The sequence below is a fragment of the Pyrgilauda ruficollis genome, unplaced genomic scaffold (assembly GCF_017590135.1).
Source record: "Pyrgilauda ruficollis isolate IOZ18807 unplaced genomic scaffold, ASM1759013v1 scaffold39, whole genome shotgun sequence".
Lineage (NCBI taxonomy): Eukaryota > Metazoa > Chordata > Aves > Passeriformes > Passeridae > Pyrgilauda > Pyrgilauda ruficollis.
The window spans coordinates 6211671-6229128 of record NW_024525378.1 but is presented as its reverse complement, the minus strand read 5'-3'; the positions used below and the strand labels follow the sequence as shown (position 1 = coordinate 6229128).

At 39.0% G+C, this 17458-nt stretch overlaps 1 protein-coding gene across 1 annotated transcript in view; it reads left to right on the top strand.

Moving 5' to 3' along the window:
* Nucleotides 1-17458, top strand: part of VPS13D (vacuolar protein sorting 13 homolog D) — a 98384-nt gene that overhangs the window by 42748 nt on the left and 38178 nt on the right. Inside the window, exons 46-64 of the mRNA XM_041476562.1 lie at nt 1035-1282; nt 1922-2113; nt 2672-2798; nt 3271-3413; nt 4275-4405; nt 5306-5481; nt 5597-5720; nt 6354-6589; nt 7350-7458; nt 8069-8229; nt 8566-8674; nt 9427-9606; nt 9871-9987; nt 10308-10457; nt 10633-10782; nt 11609-11705; nt 13268-13416; nt 15893-16027; nt 16371-16538. Of these exons, the coding sequence (XP_041332496.1) occupies nt 1035-1282; nt 1922-2113; nt 2672-2798; nt 3271-3413; nt 4275-4405; nt 5306-5481; nt 5597-5720; nt 6354-6589; nt 7350-7458; nt 8069-8229; nt 8566-8674; nt 9427-9606; nt 9871-9987; nt 10308-10457; nt 10633-10782; nt 11609-11705; nt 13268-13416; nt 15893-16027; nt 16371-16538 (2902 nt within the window). The remainder of the gene's footprint in view (nt 1-1034; nt 1283-1921; nt 2114-2671; nt 2799-3270; nt 3414-4274; nt 4406-5305; nt 5482-5596; nt 5721-6353; nt 6590-7349; nt 7459-8068; nt 8230-8565; nt 8675-9426; nt 9607-9870; nt 9988-10307; nt 10458-10632; nt 10783-11608; nt 11706-13267; nt 13417-15892; nt 16028-16370; nt 16539-17458) is intronic.

Below are 17458 nucleotides of genomic sequence, written 5' to 3'. Positions count from 1 at the left end.
TGAAAGCTGCTGCAGTTTACTGGGATGTTTTATTGGGTCTGTTGAACAGTGAGATAGCAGTGAAGTGTAGCTGCTCTGTTTCTGCAGGGCTCCTTGAAGCTCCTCTGGCAGTGCCTGCTAAACCTCTGACAATACAAAGCACACTATGAATATTTATTGTAAAAAGAAAGAAAATTCAGAAAATAGAATGTCAACTTGCATTAAACTAACTGCTCAGTCTCACTTAGGATAATGAGTGGTTTTCCAAAAGAGTGTTCACAAATGTTCATTCTTTGTCCTTCATGTCCTCTGCTCAGTTCTGAGGCCAAAAATGTCTCTGCATAGTGAGGACTTAATGGAATGTTGTAGTTTTTCGATACAATTGATTTAGGGCTGCTCTGAATTTGGGAAATGCTAGTATAGGGATTATGGAAATTGTGTCAGGAAATGACCTTTGCACACTATATAGTTATTGCTCTGTGTCAGTTTCAGAGTTCATTTCCTAATACGCTGGTTTTTAATGTATCACAGAGAGCAAAACAAATTATTTAAAATGAAGGTTTACCAACTCAATTTTTCACATTAACTAATGGAAAACTAAAATGTCAAGTGGTTAGAGCAAGGACATATCTACTGGGAAGAAGGAGACATTCAGCATTTATGTTTAAGAACATTATTATAATATATTTTAATGGTTAAAAATCTCTTTTTAGTAGCAGTTAAGAACATGCTTTTGCAAGTTTATGGAAGTTGGTTTTAAAGGTGGTAATCTCTAATAGCCATTTTCTGTTAGGTCTCTGAATAGACCAGTTTTTGGGGAACTAACTTTAGTCTTTGTTTAAAATCAGAAAACTCACATTGTCTTAATGTCAGACATAAATAAAAAATACCTTATAATAATCTACAAAGTGATTATGTGGAGAACAACTCTAAATGCTGTTTTTCTTATTAATCCTGAAGTTAGAGCATCTTTGAGGACTTAGTGCAACACAGAAAGACTGGGTTTAATTGTTCTGTCAAATTCATTCACTTCTCACATGTCTCGGCATTCCCAGGTTTTGCGTGGCTATAAAGAAAGAAAACTACCCAGATTACATGCCTTCCAGCATATTCTCTGACAGTGCTAAGCAGATTTTCAGGCAGCCTGGGCATACCATTTATCTCCTGCCAACGGTGGTCATCTGCAATCTGCTGCCCTGTGAGCTGGAGTTCTACGTGAAGGGTTTGCCCATCAGCGGGACGCTGAAGCCTGGCAAAGAGGCTGCCTTGCACACGGCTGACACGGCCCAGAACATCGAGCTGGGTAAGGCTCCTGCTCAGGCACCATTTGCTGCTCCTCTCTGCACCCCCAGGAAACTTGTTCTGCAAGGAGCTATGGCACAGAATGGAAAAATAGAAAGCATTTAAATGATGATTTCATTGGGTTGCAGAGCTTCTTATTTTTAATCAAGTAAACGCATTGGGAAAAAACCAACCCAGTATTGCCATCATTCCTCCTGGTTTGTCAGCTGTCACTTGGAATGTTCCTTGTTCAGTTCTTGTTTTCATGAGAGTGGATGCTGGAGAGAACAGTGGTAAAGAGGGGACTAAGTCAAATAAGCTCCTAATAGTTTGGATGGTTTTGCTCTTTTCTTTTTGACAGAAATAATTGGTGTTGAGAGTGTATGTGGAATTACTCAGCACAGGCTAGGCCTGTAATGCCTAAAGCAATAATTAGCCCTAAGCAGGGTCCCTTACAGAACTTGTTTTGCGGTTTGTGACTTAAATTGAGGCATTTCTTCATGAGACCAGAGTTTACTACACTGGGCAGATAGAAAAGTTGATCAGGGTGAGCTCTTTGTAATACTTAGGGAGATCAAGACACACCAGCTTAAGTGCTTATCAAAAACTCGTGTTTGTGTGGGTGATGTTTTATTTTGCTCTGCTTTGTTTTGTTTCATAGGGGTGTTGCTGGAGAACTTCCCAATCTGCAAAGAGCTGTTGATTCCTCCAGGGACACAAAACTACGTGGTGAGGATGCGATTGTACGATGCCAACAAACGGCTGCTCAATCTGACCATCCGCATTGTGTGTCGTGCTGAAGGCTCTCTGAAAATACTCATTTCTGCTCCATATTGGTTAATCAACAAAACAGGCAAGTCCTGTTGTAATCAAGAAGTGGGAAATAAGGATTTCCTGTAGTATTTTGATTTGCTTTCTAGTCAAAGTTTTTAAAGGCTACTTAAGAGGAATAAAGGTTGTAAGAATTAATATTTTTTAATAATGCCAGCAGCTACTGTTTGATGCATGTTACAGCAGATAACTTAGACATTGGGTTGCTATATTACAGATTTTCAACACGAGCTGTTGTGCCTCTCAATAAATCAATATAGATTAGAACACTGTTCAAATTTGTTTGATTTTCAAAGACTGAGATGCCTTGAGAAGGCAATGGTCTGAATTGCAGTGAGTCTGTGTGAACTTCCACTGGCATTTGCAGGTCTGCATGGGCCAGTCTCATGATCTGCAGCTGTGAACAGCTGTTTTAAGAAGACTAAGAAGAACTTGAAGGAGAATTCATGCACAGTAATGGCTAAAAGACTACAACAAAAATATCTTGGGTTCCTTAATTTGAAATTGTTACAGTTCTCATTTTAATTTGTACAAAGGTGATGTGTAGTTTAACACTCTTTTCTTCTGTGTTCACTTAAAGGATTGCCACTTATCTTCAGACAAGACAATGCAAAAACAGATGCAGCTGGTCAATTTGAGGAGCATGAGCTTGCTAGGAGCCTCAGCCCACTGCTGTTCTGTTACGCTGATAAAGAGCAGCCAAACTTGTAAGTAAGAAGGGCAATCAGAAGGTAATTTAAAAACATGAAAGTATTAAGATGACCTGTGAAATGATTATTTTTTTTAATACTCTGTTGAGCATATTGGATTCTTAGACATCTCCTACTGAAACCTCCTTGGTTGGCCAATTCTGTTGTGTCTCAATTTATTCCAAATTTTAATTTTTTTTTTATTTCAAAGATAAAAGACACCCAAATGCTATCATGATTAATCAGTCTGGAAATTGCCAAGATTTTTACAGGACATGGCCATTGACTCTTTACCAATGTGTTGAAAGGGCTTATGGCAGAAATGCAGAATGAGTCACTCAGTAAGAGATTTATCATGGCTTCAAATGCTTCTACATCCAGACACAGATGTTCTTTTTCTATCTGGGCATGTGTTTGATCACCAGCATCGTGTTGCTACCTGATCCTTCATTTAAATGACTAAACCTTTGTGTTTTCTTCTTGCCCTTAGCTGTACCATGCGGGTTGGAAAAGGAATCCATCCTGATGGTATGCCTGGCTGGTGCCAGGGTTTCTCCCTGGATGGTGGTAGTGGTGTCAGAGCCCTTAAGGTGATCCAGCATGGAAACCGGCCAGGCCTCATCTATAACATTGGTGAGTGGGGATGGGAGCGCTGGAAAACCCTGTGGAACTCTTGGTGAGATACAATGTCAGTGACACAAGAAACAGAACAATTGCAGCGGGGAAATGTAACTTCTTAAAGGCTTTTGAGGGTCCAGAGAAAACCGTTAAACAAAAGATAGTGTTCTAAGTATTTTTATATCTTTGTTTTGAACTTTATTAGCTTAAAAATTAGCTTTCAGTTATTTTTAATTTTACATTTCACCACTGAGTGTTAATAACTACATTGTCAAACTGTTCTATCTGCTTCTATGTTTTTATTCCCCCTGTATGTTAATTCCAAGTACATTCTAAATCCCATGGCATTACTCTGATTATTTTGAGTGTCTGTGTACTGTAACTGTTCAGCCATGTGCTGCTTCTCTGGGTTTTGCTTGGTGGTGCCTGCATAGGCTGATGTGCAGGAGTGCAGCTTCTGGATTCCTTGTCCTCCTGGTGTACATAAAGTACAAGCAGATTTTAGTTTTGAATTAAATGAGAATCTGGAAGTTACTCTGCAGTGATTGTCAAGGAATTTTTCATACGTTTAAAAGGGAAATAATTACTTGCATTGATAAACTTTGATTTGATTTAAACTTTGATTGGGAATTGTTTTTGGGTTTTTATCTTCCGTTGTCTTCAGTATCTAAGTTGTACTTGAGAAATAGAGGGTAACAGATGGCATAAGGTTATATTAACTGTTTAAAATAATGTTCCAGTGCAAGGCAGTTGTATGGCACAAAGGCTTCACCCCAGGAGATCAAGAAAGAACTTATCTTCTCTGAAATATGCTGTGGGAGCTGTCTTTTTCTTTTGTAAATAATAGCTCTATTTTCACCTTGTTTTTATTACTAGGTATTGATGTTAAAAAAGGCAGAGGCCGTTACATTGACACCTGCATGGTCACCTTTGCTCCCCGGTACCTGTTAGACAATAAATCAAGCTACAAACTGGCCTTTGTTCAGCGGGAATTTGCCAGAGGTCAGGTAAGAAGCTTCCTGGTTGTGACTTTTTAGTACGGTACTGTCCTGCTTTAGGGCAAATTTGGGTGAGAACCTCCGAAGGGGTTCCTCCAGAAAGCAGATTCAAGTGGTTCCTCCCTCAACCAGTTCAGGAAAATATTTTTCTGGAGAAAAGCGGAAAAAACCTGTTTATTTAATAGGCAAACCATTCACCAGCACAAAAAATTACCAATATTAAACAATAAAACCTCTTGCTGCTCCAAAAGAGATCACAAACTCAGAAGAGTCGCGTCCCTGGGTTGCAGCTCAGCTCCCTCAGTCTCTTATCAGTCCCTCTGACACTGGAAATGTTGTGCCCCAGGCCCAGCCTGAGGGGCCACAGGTGAGAGCTGCCAGTGCTCTTCTGGTGTTCAGGCCAGAGCAGGTTTAAACAGCTCCAAAGAAAAAGAAAAGCCACAGTCCAGGGAACTTCTCTGCCTCAGCTAGCTAAAACTAACTAAAAGCAAAGGAGAGCTCTCACCCGCTGTCTGTCCATCTGCAGACAGCACAGTCCAGGAGGAGGAATGTGGAGGAGTGAGTGCAGTTGCTGAAAACAAACTGCATGCTTCTTCTTCCCCCCTCTTTGCTCTCAGAACCACTCTTTAAGGGTGCAAAACTTATTTCTGGGCTAAGCAGAAGAATGGGGATATGAGCATCATAAAGTCATCCCAGGACTGTATTTAGTCACAACATCTGCTCACTAAGAAGAGCAGACATTGTTCTTGTATTGTTGGCTGGTTATGAGGATCTTTCTCATTATCCCAATAGCAGCATCCACCTGACAGAAGAATGGCTGTGTTTGTATTTTAGAGGTGTATAGGTTAATAGTGGATTTTTTTCAGTGCTGGGATTATTCACCGATTATTTACCAATTTCTGTTCCTAGGGAGCATCCAATCCTGATGGCTACATCTCCACCCTCCCTGGGTCCAGTGTCGTGTTCCACTGGCCACGGAATGATTATGATCAGCTGTTGTGTGTGAGGCTGATGGATGTCCCAAACTGCATTTGGTCTGGGGGCTTTGAGGTCAACAAGAACAGTTCCTTCCACATTAACATGAGGTAGCTGTGACCTATAAATCCTCTGCAGCTGCTGTGTTTTGATAGAAGCAGCAGTTTAACCCTGCAGATAATGCAGATCAGACGTTTACATGTTTTGTACTGTGATCTTCTTCAGGGACACCCTGGGAAAATGTTACTTCTTAAGAGTAGAAATCACGCTTCAAGGAGCCACGTATCGCATTGCGTTCAGCGACACCGACCAGCTACCGCCGCCTTTCCGCATTGACAACTTCTCCAAGGTAGGAGAACCAAACCCCATATTTTTCCTTTCTTTTTAGTAAAAATAGTAATTGTCCTGTATTTGTTAGAAAAGGGAGATGACTACCTTGTGTAATGAGATAAAATGAAAGTCTGTGTATTTGTCTGTAGTAATTGTAATTTTCTGAAGTTCTAGTAAAAATTGTTTGTACACAGCTACATCATCTTTTTCAAATAATACTGGTAACTGTCTCTTTCCTGAGTGCTTTAAAAGTCTCTTTAAAGTCTCTTTTTTTAAAAGTCTCTTCTTTAAAAGTCTCCATTTCTTACAAGGAAGAGAAGTATTACCCATGAGAGGGATGGTATTTAATCTGTTCTAGGCTCCTAACTTAGGTTAGCAGGGTTTGAGATGCTCCATGGGCCTGCAGAGATTTTGCAGACATTTCACACAGATGACAGATAAAAGCAAAGATTATGTTTATCATCCCTTTAAGACTCTCTTTACTTGAGACCTGAATGGAAGAATATGCATATGGAAATGATTGGAAGGGGGAAAAAAAAGAAGTGATCTGAACATGTTTCAGTCATCAACTCCTGGTAAATGAGCAAATGATAGCAAAAAGTCTGTCTGATGAACCATTCCTGTATGACCTCCTCTTCCCTGACTGTTACAGGTCCCAATTGTGTTTAAGCAGCACGGGGTGGTGGAGCCCAGGCTGTCCACTGATGTGAAGCCCATGACCTCTCTGGATTATGCATGGGATGAGCCAATCCTGCATCCCTTCATCACACTGACAGTGAAAGGAGCAGGCTCCTCAGAAGTCATCTGCTGCATGAATGATTTCCAAGACAGCAAACAGCTTTACTATGAAAACTTCATCTATATTGCTGCTACATATACTTTCTCAGGGTAATTCTTGATATCTTTGATGGAAATACTTTTAACGTTCACATTAAGCTTTAATTAATTAATATTAAATTATTATTTTCTTTATGGTTACCATTCAAAAATTTTTCACATGGAGTTAAACTTTTGACTACCTTGTAGCTAACAGAAGTAGTGCCAAATTCAGAAGCTGTCTGGCTGTTAGTAATTTGTGCATTTCACCTCATTTGGACATAGTACCTTTGCTTTAAGGTGCAGCTTGACAGTTTATTCCATCACACAGTGAGAAGGATTTAGCATCTGGCATCGGCTGTGCCCTCACTATGTGGTCTCGGAAGAGTTGGGATGTTTGGGGTCCCCCTTTGGGGGCTTAATGTCTTTTGGTGTATAAAGGACACTTTACCACAAGTCACACCTATTTACAACATGCATGTGAGGTTTAAGCTTGCACTCATTTATATGCCACTGAAAACACCTCTGGGGGATTGATACAGGGCTTTGTTACTTTCCTCAAAATGAGGTATGAAACTGTCTTTTAATTCATCTATTTTACCTGTGAAGTTCCTAGCTCCAGTGAGAAATCAAAGCCCCTTTTAAGAATGTACTCAAGTTACCAGCTTGCCCTGGTAATTCCTAACAAGAGGAGAAAATCCCCCAATATAGATTAGTCTGATGGGCTGTATTGGAAGTGTAAACTTTCAGTAGAATTTTGATGCAGATCTAATTTGTGCTGCAGAAGAAGCTGCTACTCTGAACAAACATGATGCTGTTTTCTTGGTTCCAGGTTACAGGAGCCTGGTGTAAGACCAGTTACTTCAAATAAGGATGCTGCAAATGCAGAGCTTGTCCTCGATGTTTCTCCAAAGACTCAACGAGTTTTGCTGAAAAAGAAGGTACCAGGACACATTTGACTTTTTTTTAATAACACTGTTGCTATGTGCTGAAGTAAAATCAAATGCTGAGAGTAAGGCAACGTTAAAACAAAAAAGTTCTAACTTCTAAAGGGTAGAGAAAGACTCCAGACTGATAGGTTATTTTGAATTGTAGTGGTGCTTCTGTATAAGATTTTTATAGGGATAAAGGTGACAGAAAAGGGAACTGGAATAAAGTGGCAAGGAAGGTTGTAAATGCCTCCTAGACAGCAGAATATGGTAGTGGTGTAACTTCTCACGAAGTTACAAGGTAGGACATGCTTCCTTTTTGGGAGCATTGTAAGCCAAGTCATCCATTTCTGGAACTCTTAAGAAATAGAAACTGTGTTTAAATATTGCTGAGATTAACAAACAGCTTTTAAATGCAGCTCTTCATCTAGCTGCTGTTGTGTATTCATTGAATATCAGAGTTCAATCAGAAGCCTTTATCCAATCTAGTTCCTAATTCTAATTCAGAGCTCTGAAGTTAAACAAGTCATTCCAGGCATTATAATTCAAAGCCTCTGATAGCAAAACTGAACAAAAATATTTCCTCTGTACTGTATGTAAATGTTGAATTTTTCTGTAACAGGAGCCAGGAAAGCGATCCCAGCTCTGGAGGATGACAGACTCAGGAATGCTTTGCCATGAAGGTTCTTCAGTTCCTCACAACCCCCACAAACCTTCTCCTCGCTCCGAGGACTCCAGTATGATCTTGGATATCGCAGGCCTAGCAGCTGTCACAAATAACAGGTACTGAAATACAGCTCCTCAGGAAACTGATGGGGGTTTCTAACAATGTCTTTGGAAACATACTTAATCTGACATTCTCTGAATATGGAAAGACATTGTTCTGAAGGAGTATGAAAGAGCTGGATTTGTTTATTAGAAAATCTCACAATCACCTGTGTGACTTCGAAATGCTTGTAGAAGCATGGCTAATGCCTTTTCAGCAGGTGACTGTTGACAGAGCGCTTCAGAAAACAGATTAGGAGAATGGGCTGGGGCAAAATAAATGTTCAGCATTAACGCAAGTGCAGAGTAAAAGTTCTGAGGAGCATCCTCTGAGCACTGAGGCTTCCCCTGCAGGTACGAGCCCCTGATGCTGAGAAGGCCGGACCGGCGGCGCAGCACGACCCAGACGTGGAGCTTTCAGGATGGGAAGCTGACCTGTGGTATCCATGGGCTTGTTGTCCAAGTCAGTACTGGTTATATGTCAAACCTGTTTTGTTTGTTGCCGATGTAGATGACAGTCATTTGAGCTTGGTATTGAAGTGAGCTAAAAGCTTTGAGACAAGTTCAGAATACAGAGCAAAACAAACTTGTGCAAGCACCTTATGTTTTAAGTTTATTTGAATGTTCTTATTAATTTCAAATAATTAAAGATCTTGCACTATTAATTAGAAATTAGAGAAGTATTTTAGTTAGTACCATGATATTGTATTCATCATTTTACTGCAGCATAGTAAGTTTCTACTTGAAGCAACGAAAACAGTTCTGTATTGCTGTCTTTAGGCAGCAAGAAGTAAGGATTGACTCAGTAAGGATTTACATTCTCATGTAAGGTCCAGAGTTCATCTTTTAAAAAGCTTCCTATCATTTTGGAAGACTTTTCAGGAAGGACTTTCCAATGTCCCTTGATGATGGGATAGCTTCAGTTTTAAATGTGCAGTGGGAATACTTAATTATCAATTACCCGCCTAATTATCAATTACTTAATTATCGATCTTGGCTGCTCTTTTTATCTGCCAACTAATTAAACGTGAGTTAGTAGAAACTTCAGTCATATCAAGTAAAATGCTGCTGGAGTGCTCTTCTTTTAGTTCTGAAGAATAAGGAGAGGAAAGTAAAATACTGTTTTAAATTAATACATGTAAATAGTTATCTGAAGTGTTTACCTATCGCTTAATTATTTAATTTTCTTTCCTTACTTTTTTTTTCTTTCTCCAGGCAAAGGGAGGAATCCAGGGTCTTCATGATGGAGCTGAAGTTGTTCTAGGTCCTGATAACTCACTTGAACTTTTGGGGCCAATTCCACCTGAACAGCAGTTCACAAACCAAAAGATGAGGCCTGGCTCAGGAGTACTGGCTGTGAGAGTCATCCCAGATGGGCCAACTAGAGTTCTGCAGGTGACAGTCCTTCATTAACTAGAATCTAGTTACATTCTTTGCTTATGCTGGAAATACTCTTTTTCTGTATTACATCCTTAAATCCTTATGAAAAGCTGCCTTTATAATGACACAAAGGGGATGGGAATATCATAAACCAGAAGTAGTTAGTACAAAAGTTTCCTTGGCCTTAATTTTTTAAAAAGATAATTTACTAAGGTAGGACAATGTAGCTGTTATTTATATATATGAAAGGGATCATTGCAGTAATTTATTTGTTTTCAGATTACTGATTGTAACCAACGTAGAAATGATCGTTCATTCAGTGAAGGAGAACAACTTCCAGTTTCAGAACAAGATCTGCGCAAGTTCAAAAATCCAGATACAGAGCAGGAATTAGAAGTAAGATATGACAACTAGTACTTGTCTTTTTTATTTTAATTTCCTTTGTAGATTTCAGGAGGGGGATGATGGTCAGTAACCTCTCCTAATGATGACCTTGTGTTATGAACTTCAGATTTTCCTGCTACAGCTTCTCGTTCTTAGAATTTGGGTTAATATGTCTTAACCCTCTTAAGTCTAAGACTAACTGTCAAAGAGCTGCTCAGTCTCTCTGAAGATGATCCTAAAAAAATAACTTCTTTGCAGAAATGTGTATTTGATGTCACAGGTTTTTTCATTGCTGATTTGTTAGTGGTGGGTTTTTCCCCTTCTTTTCTCAGGTGCTTGTGAAACTGGAAGGTGGAATAGGATTGTCTTTGGTCAACAAAGTCCCTGAAGAGCTTGTGTTTGCAAGCCTCACCAGCATTAATGTGCACTACACTCAGCTCTCAACTGGTCAGGTGCTAGAGCTCAGTGTGCATGATATACAGGTACTTGCTGTTTTGAAATAAATTCATTTACTCATGGGTCTGCTTCAGGTCTTTTGAGTCATAATAGGTTTGAAAAATGTTTAGAGCAATGACTGAAATTTTAATTTATTTCTAAATTTTAATTAATTCCTAAATATCACTGGAGTTTCAGTTCCATTTTCTGTCCATTGTGTAGGTGGACAACCAACTTCTTGGCACCACACAGCCTTTTATGCTCTTTCTGACACCCAGGAGGAGTGAGAATGGGCCCCTGGACTCTGCACCTGCTGTGCAAGTCAATGCCATGAAATTTCCCAGTAAAAATGCACTGACTGATATATACAAGGTAAACCACAATGTTTTGTTTGTGTAACATAGGTATTACGTTCCTTAAATGACCATTCCTGTTCTTAATTTTTACTTGTAATCTGAATTCAGTGGTTTGTGAAATACACTTTGTTGAATCAATTCTGAAGCTTAAAGGACACAGTGTCCACTTTCTCATATTTGCAGTGTTTAAAGCTATAGTACAATGATCAACAGGGTAATAAGTATGTTTAAAAATGTGACAAATCAGACCAGACCCCTGTCTGTCCGTATCTCTGACATTACTTTTCAAGGCAGTTATTCTCTCCTGAGAACTGTAGCACAGTGAACCAGAATATCTATGTTTTGCTCTTCAGGAGTTGAATAAAAGATTATAAATTCTCTGTGGTAAGCTGTTATCTTGCTTCATAAACCTGGTTCTGTGCACTGCAATCATTTGGGAACATTAGTTGGAAATTTATCCACCAACTGTGGTACGTACTGTGATGGCAAAACTGAGTTGGTTGTCAAGACTTACTTTCTCACTTGGAATCTTCACCCATGTATTTTGACTCTGTACTGAAAAGCAGCTGATTTTAGTGTTGGAAATGCAGCTGAGATTTTGAAGTGTTAGGGTTAGGTAATTAAGCACAACGCCTTCCATAAAATTGAAATAATCATCACTAGCTGTAGATAACTTGAAGTGAAGAAAGCTACCAAAGACACTCTGAAGGTGGGAGTCTTGCGACAAATCCATGAAATTGAAAATATTCCATTGAAATAGAGCACGTTGTCCTTTCTTATAGCTTACATGGATTATATATCTGGTGTTAATGCTGTAAACTGAGACTTGTTTATCTCTGTAGCATCTGATGATCACTGCCCGAAAGTTCACAGTTCAAATTGAGGAGAAACTGCTTCTGAAGCTATTGAGTTTCTTTGGCTACGGCCAGTCGGAATCAGGTGTGGTATAAAATTGCACAGCCCAGTTTTACAATGTACAGAACTATTATGATCTTTGTGTATAAAGTAAGTAGAAAACACCAGCACACTCTTGGCTGTGTGGAACCTCCCACTCTTGAACAGGCTGGAAATGCTGCAGTGGCCCCTGTGAAGCTCTTCATGGAGTTGTGCCTGTTGCAGAGCTCAGGTGATGGCCCAAGTACAGCCTGTCTCTGGAAGGAGTTCAGTATTCATTTCCAGTTCCTGTATCTGGATTCATCTGAACTGGGATAAAAGAAATTGTGTTATTAATTTAGCAAGCCACTCTGTTTAGTGGCTTAGTTTGTTTATTTAACCCAGGGCTAGAAGTGGGATCTGTGTTAATTTGTTCCTTGGGCAGTTCCTCTTGCTTCACTGCAAGAAAATTTTGTCTGACCTTTGTTGTGGCATCCATACCCCTGGTTTTAATTGTAATGTAAGTTTTCTTTCATTCACTGAGGCAAGACAGACCTTTTCAATCTTCTGATCTCATAGGTGCTATTCTAATCCTCCTATTTTAGTGTTTATCTGTGCTTTGGAAACTTTCTGAAATGTTTGTTTTGGAGTGGCAATTGAAAAAGTCACTTCTATTATGCAGTAGCCTGCGTACTGTTACATAATAATTGTCACAGGAAAAGAACTATTTTTGGCATGATTCCAAATGGGGCCAAGCCTACAAATGATGCTGCAGAGTTCTGTCTTGCTAATCCACAGTATCCTCTGAATTGTCTCTGGAAAAATAACAGTATTGCATTTCACAGAGGACTTTCAAACTTAAATCTCTAGTGATGAGGAAGAAGTACAAGTTTTGAGTTTTGCACCTTTTAACTAATTTCCCCTTTGTTCTGGTGTTCCTTTTGCTCTTTTTTTCCTTACTTACTGTACATTATTTGTAGTTTATCTGCTGATGTCATCCTAAATTCAGACAAAAATAATTTTCTGATTTGTAGTTAACATGTTTTATTGTTCCTAAGTCAGAGTTCATAAGACTTGGTAATTTTTCATCTTTGCCCTGCTTCCTCACACCACCCAGGTGCTCTTACAAATAACATGAGCCTGTTAATGTCAACCAAATTTGAGTCACTCTCCTTGTAAATTGATTTATTGGATGTCTTCCATGTAGGCATGTTGGCCATTGTGTAGTGAATATTTGAAAGCTTGCTTTGTACATTATATTCCTAGTTAAGTGTGTAAGGAATGACAGAGGGAGTAGAGAGAGCTGTAAGAGCACGACTGCACAGTAGGAACATTGCATAATCAAGTGTTATCTCCTTGTTTCTGTGTGCTGATAAAGAGAAATTAGAAGTAAGATTAAAAGCTCAAATAAGAGGTTTTAGAGATGCAGAGAGATCTGACAAAAATTCTTGAGCCTCAGAGGTCAACTTCGTGTCACAAGGCATGAGTAATTTTGCTGGCTCCACCAGCAGTCACACATACTTTTTATTTGTGCAGAGGATTGTTAACTCTTAACAGAGTGTGCATTCCTAACCCCATATTTATTTATCTTTAATTGGTTCTGATTCCTGTGTTTTGTCTGGATGCAGAGGTTGAAAATTATGATGAAAACCTGCATGAGAAGGTTGTTGAACAAGGCAGAGCACAAAAACGATACTACTTTGAAAATCTGAAAATCAGTGTGCCTCAAATCAAGTTGAGTGTCTTCACTTCCAACAAGCTCCCTTTGGATCTCAAGGTACACCAATGCATTCCCAGGGTGGGCTTCCAGTAAAGAAGAGGAAAAGGGAACAGATGCTTTAACTTAGCACTCTCAGTTTCCATTTACTCTTGCATTATCCAAGTTAAAAATAATAGAAGTTCCAGCAACTTCTGACACTTAATTTGCATAATTTCCAGTCTCTTCTGTAATAGTCGTTCATTTTTGTAATTTCAGCTGAAACACAGCCAACTGGACCTAATGACTCACTGCTTTACAAAGTACCTTAGTTACAATAACGGAATTGTAAAGAGCTTAAAGGGAATTACTGTCTTAAAATAAGAAGTTATTCAACTTCTTACACAAATACAGGACAACTCTGAGTGTTTTCATCCAAAAAATGTTGTTTCATTGCAGTTGAAGAATTTGCAGGAGGACTGTGCAATATAGTTGAAAATTAAAGTGAACTGAGATGGAGTATGAACTTAAAATAGGTGGGAAGTCTGGTCTTTTTCATATGGTGATAAATCTGGCACAGTTGGGAAGTGAACCAGGGATTGCAGATTATGGCCAGATCATAATCTCATCCAGTGTTCCCAGATCTTGTGTTAGGACCTTCCTGGACACAATCAAGTGGCAGCAGTCAGTTGCCACTTCAGAAATGATTAATTTAACATTTCAGTCTGAAATACTTCAGTTCTCTCTGAGCTAATACAACTACTTCCCTCCAAGGTGGGAGAGTTGAAACAAAACCAACCAACCAAACCATAAAAAACCCTCCCCACTGTGGAGGAACGGAACTGCTACCTTTTCAAAAAACCAAAACTGAGACACCAACTGGGCTTTTTTGTCCTTGATATTAAGGACATCATGATGAGTAAACTTCTGAAGAAGTTTAGTGTTGTGTAATGAATGTCTGTCATGGAGTCTTACCAAAATGATCCAGAAGATCATTAGTGCTACATTCTTGTATTCTTTTTACCAAATCCTTGTGCCAAGGACAGTTCAACAGCTAGCTGGGGTATTCCTTGGCTGTGGTATTCCTAGCTATAATACTCCTTAGCTGTGATATTCCTTCCTGCTAGAAAATAGCAGCTGTGTCCTGACTATGTAGTTGCACTTCAGCTTCAACATGAATACCCTTGTAATTCCATTAGCTGAAATGCAGACTGAGGAAGCAGAACTAGTGGTGAGTGCTTTAAGAACCCAGCACTGTGCACTGTTCTGTTTGGATTTCCTACCACCCTTGGTATAGGATTGCACATGGATCCATCTTGGCAGTGTTCCCAAGAGAAAACTTGGCATATACATTTTTCCCCATAATGCTAACAGTCATATTCTGTATATTGACTTTCACAGAGTTCAATTCATTTCTGTAGCCCAGGAGAGTTCAGGGTAGGAGGGAGAGAATAATCACAGTAGAGCCTTTGTGGAAGTTTTTCTAACTACCTCTAATGTTTCTGGCTTGGACATGGCTGTCTGGTAATTTGGTGTAGACAGATTATTTTTATTAGGTACCAGTATTAACAAAGTTGTCTTATATAATATCTGATAGTTAAACAGGAAATTACTTCCTACCCAAGTGAATAATGAGGACTACTCTGGTTGGTCATCCATTTACTGAAAAAATAAATAGCTCTTTTCTTACTCACAAACTTAACTCAGACCTGTAACTTGCCTTAATTGCCTGCAGATGGCACAAAAACTCGTGTTCCTTATACCAGGCAGCTTTGTGATTAATGTGTAAAGATAAAACATCAGCATGAAGCTTCTTGCCTTCTTCAGAGTATCTGATGTTGGTGAGTGTGCAGATGCCATTATCAAGACCTGAAGAAGAAGGGTCCTCTTTCTATCTCAAAAAATTAGTTTTCTTATCATTTTTTTCCTAATTATTTTATTTACATGTGTCTCTATTTAGATGTGTAGCTTGTCCACCTTAACTGTGGGTTTTTTATGTATAAATTGTACAAAGTACAGATGGCCTATGAACTAATTACAATCTTAATTTTCTTCCTTGAAAAATAATAGGAAATGATAGTTTAAAGAATTTCTTTAGACCACATAATGTTAAGAAATGAGCCTCAGGCTTACAGGAAATTATGAATGTTATTCCAGCTCGTCCTGACTCTTAATCCCTTCACAGAAGTTCAGCAGGGTGGAAAACAGCCAGTTTTGTCAAGGAAATTCATTTAGGATTGGGGTTTAATTGAACATTAGAACAATATAGCAAAGTTGTATATAGAATCTTAGACACATTTTGGTTTGAAATATTCCTATCAAGTGTGGGAAACAGATTACATTGGGAACTTAGTGACTCTTGAGTTATTGAAGAAATGCAGTGCTAAGAAGCTATCAGTGCTTAGAATTAAAAGGTTTGTGGGTGACTGCTGTCTGTATCAGTGTCCACACTGCAGTGGTAGAGAACGCCAGCAGCTTCAGAGAATTTGGGTTTGTTACCCATTTAAAGGAGAAGCAAAGAGAAGAATTACAATGGCAATATCTTTCATTTACTCAGGCATTGAAAAGCACGCTGGGGTTCCCCCTGATCCGATTTGAAGATGCTGTGATTAATCTGGATCCTTTCACTCGGGTCCATCCATATGAAACTCAGGAGTTCATCATTAATGACATTCTGAAACACTTCCAGGAGGTCAGTGTGATTGAGATCATGTTGTGGCAAAGATTGAACGTCTCTTGGTTGAGGAGTTCTCCACTGAGGATGTGGGAACTCTTTCCTGACTATCAAGTGTTTGTGCTGTGTGGCTTCTTTGGTCTGTGGAGAAGTAGTATCCCAGAAGAAATCTAAGAATACACTGCATTTTAAGATGAAACTGTTGTTAATTGTATTGGTATTTGTGTGTTGATTTCTCTCATAAAATTACCTGGGTTGGCATAAGCTTCTGTTGTGGGTGGGATGGTTTTTTTTCCCCTCAGCCTTGCTGGTGTAAATGTGATCCATAGGAAATACTTCATTCTTCCTCTTGATTTTACAGGAGCTGCTGAGTCAGGCAGCAAGCATTCTAGGTTCTGTGGATTTCCTTGGCAACCCTATGGGTCTACTGAATGATGTTTCAGAAGGTGTTACTGGACTTATAAAGTATGGCAATGTGGGTGGTCTCATCAGAAATGTCACTCATGGAGTATCAAACTCTGCTGCAAAGGTAAAAATTGTGATATGAAAGTTTGCTATAACAATAGGGGAAAAGTCAAATAGAACTATTGACCATGCTTAAATTGCTTTATCTTTGTTTTGTAAAAATGGCGTTTGAAGTGTAGATTTTGTTTATCTTAAATGCTTTCTCTACATCCCAGGGATGCCAGAAACAGGAGTCAGTGAAACACTCAAAGCCCTGTTATTGCTGTACAGATACTTGCAAGTTAAATCAACAGCTAATCAAAGTGAGAAATAACATGCAAATGAACAAAGCTGTGTTAAATTATGTATATAATCCACATAGAGAGAGAGCACTAGAGAAAGGTGGAGTATTTAAGGGGTTAGTATAACAGGAGTTGTTAGCTGTTATTTTTGAGAAGTGATTAAGCTGATGTGAATAGCAATTATTATGCTGAACACTTGATGTTTGGAGGGTTTTGTGCCATATAGCAACAAACTAAAGAATCTCCAGATTGCTTTGTATTTATTTCCAAAGTCTCTGCATGGTGAACATACTCTTGTCCTTCCTGATAACAGCTGAAAGAATTCAATTATATCAGTGAAAATAACTGTATTTAGTGCCCAAGGGAGGGATGGTCTGGGGCAGGAGTCAGAAACAGGAAGTAGTGTGGATCATGGTTGATGCTGTACTTGATAGTTAGCAGACATGTTCTTGAAATGTTTTGTTACATACTTGGTGTGTTGGCATGAGTCCCTTCATGGGTACAACTGCAGTAATATTTTTTTGACACAAGGACATGTTGGTAAGTTTGGTTTTGTGAAAATTCTTTACTTTCTATTTTTATCATTTTCCTAACAGGTAACTTTGTGTGTATTGTCATGCTTCATCTTTTAACAACCTTCTCCACTTTTTTGCGTACAAGGAAATTTGCTTTTCCCCTTCCTTAGTGAAAAAAGGTAATTCAG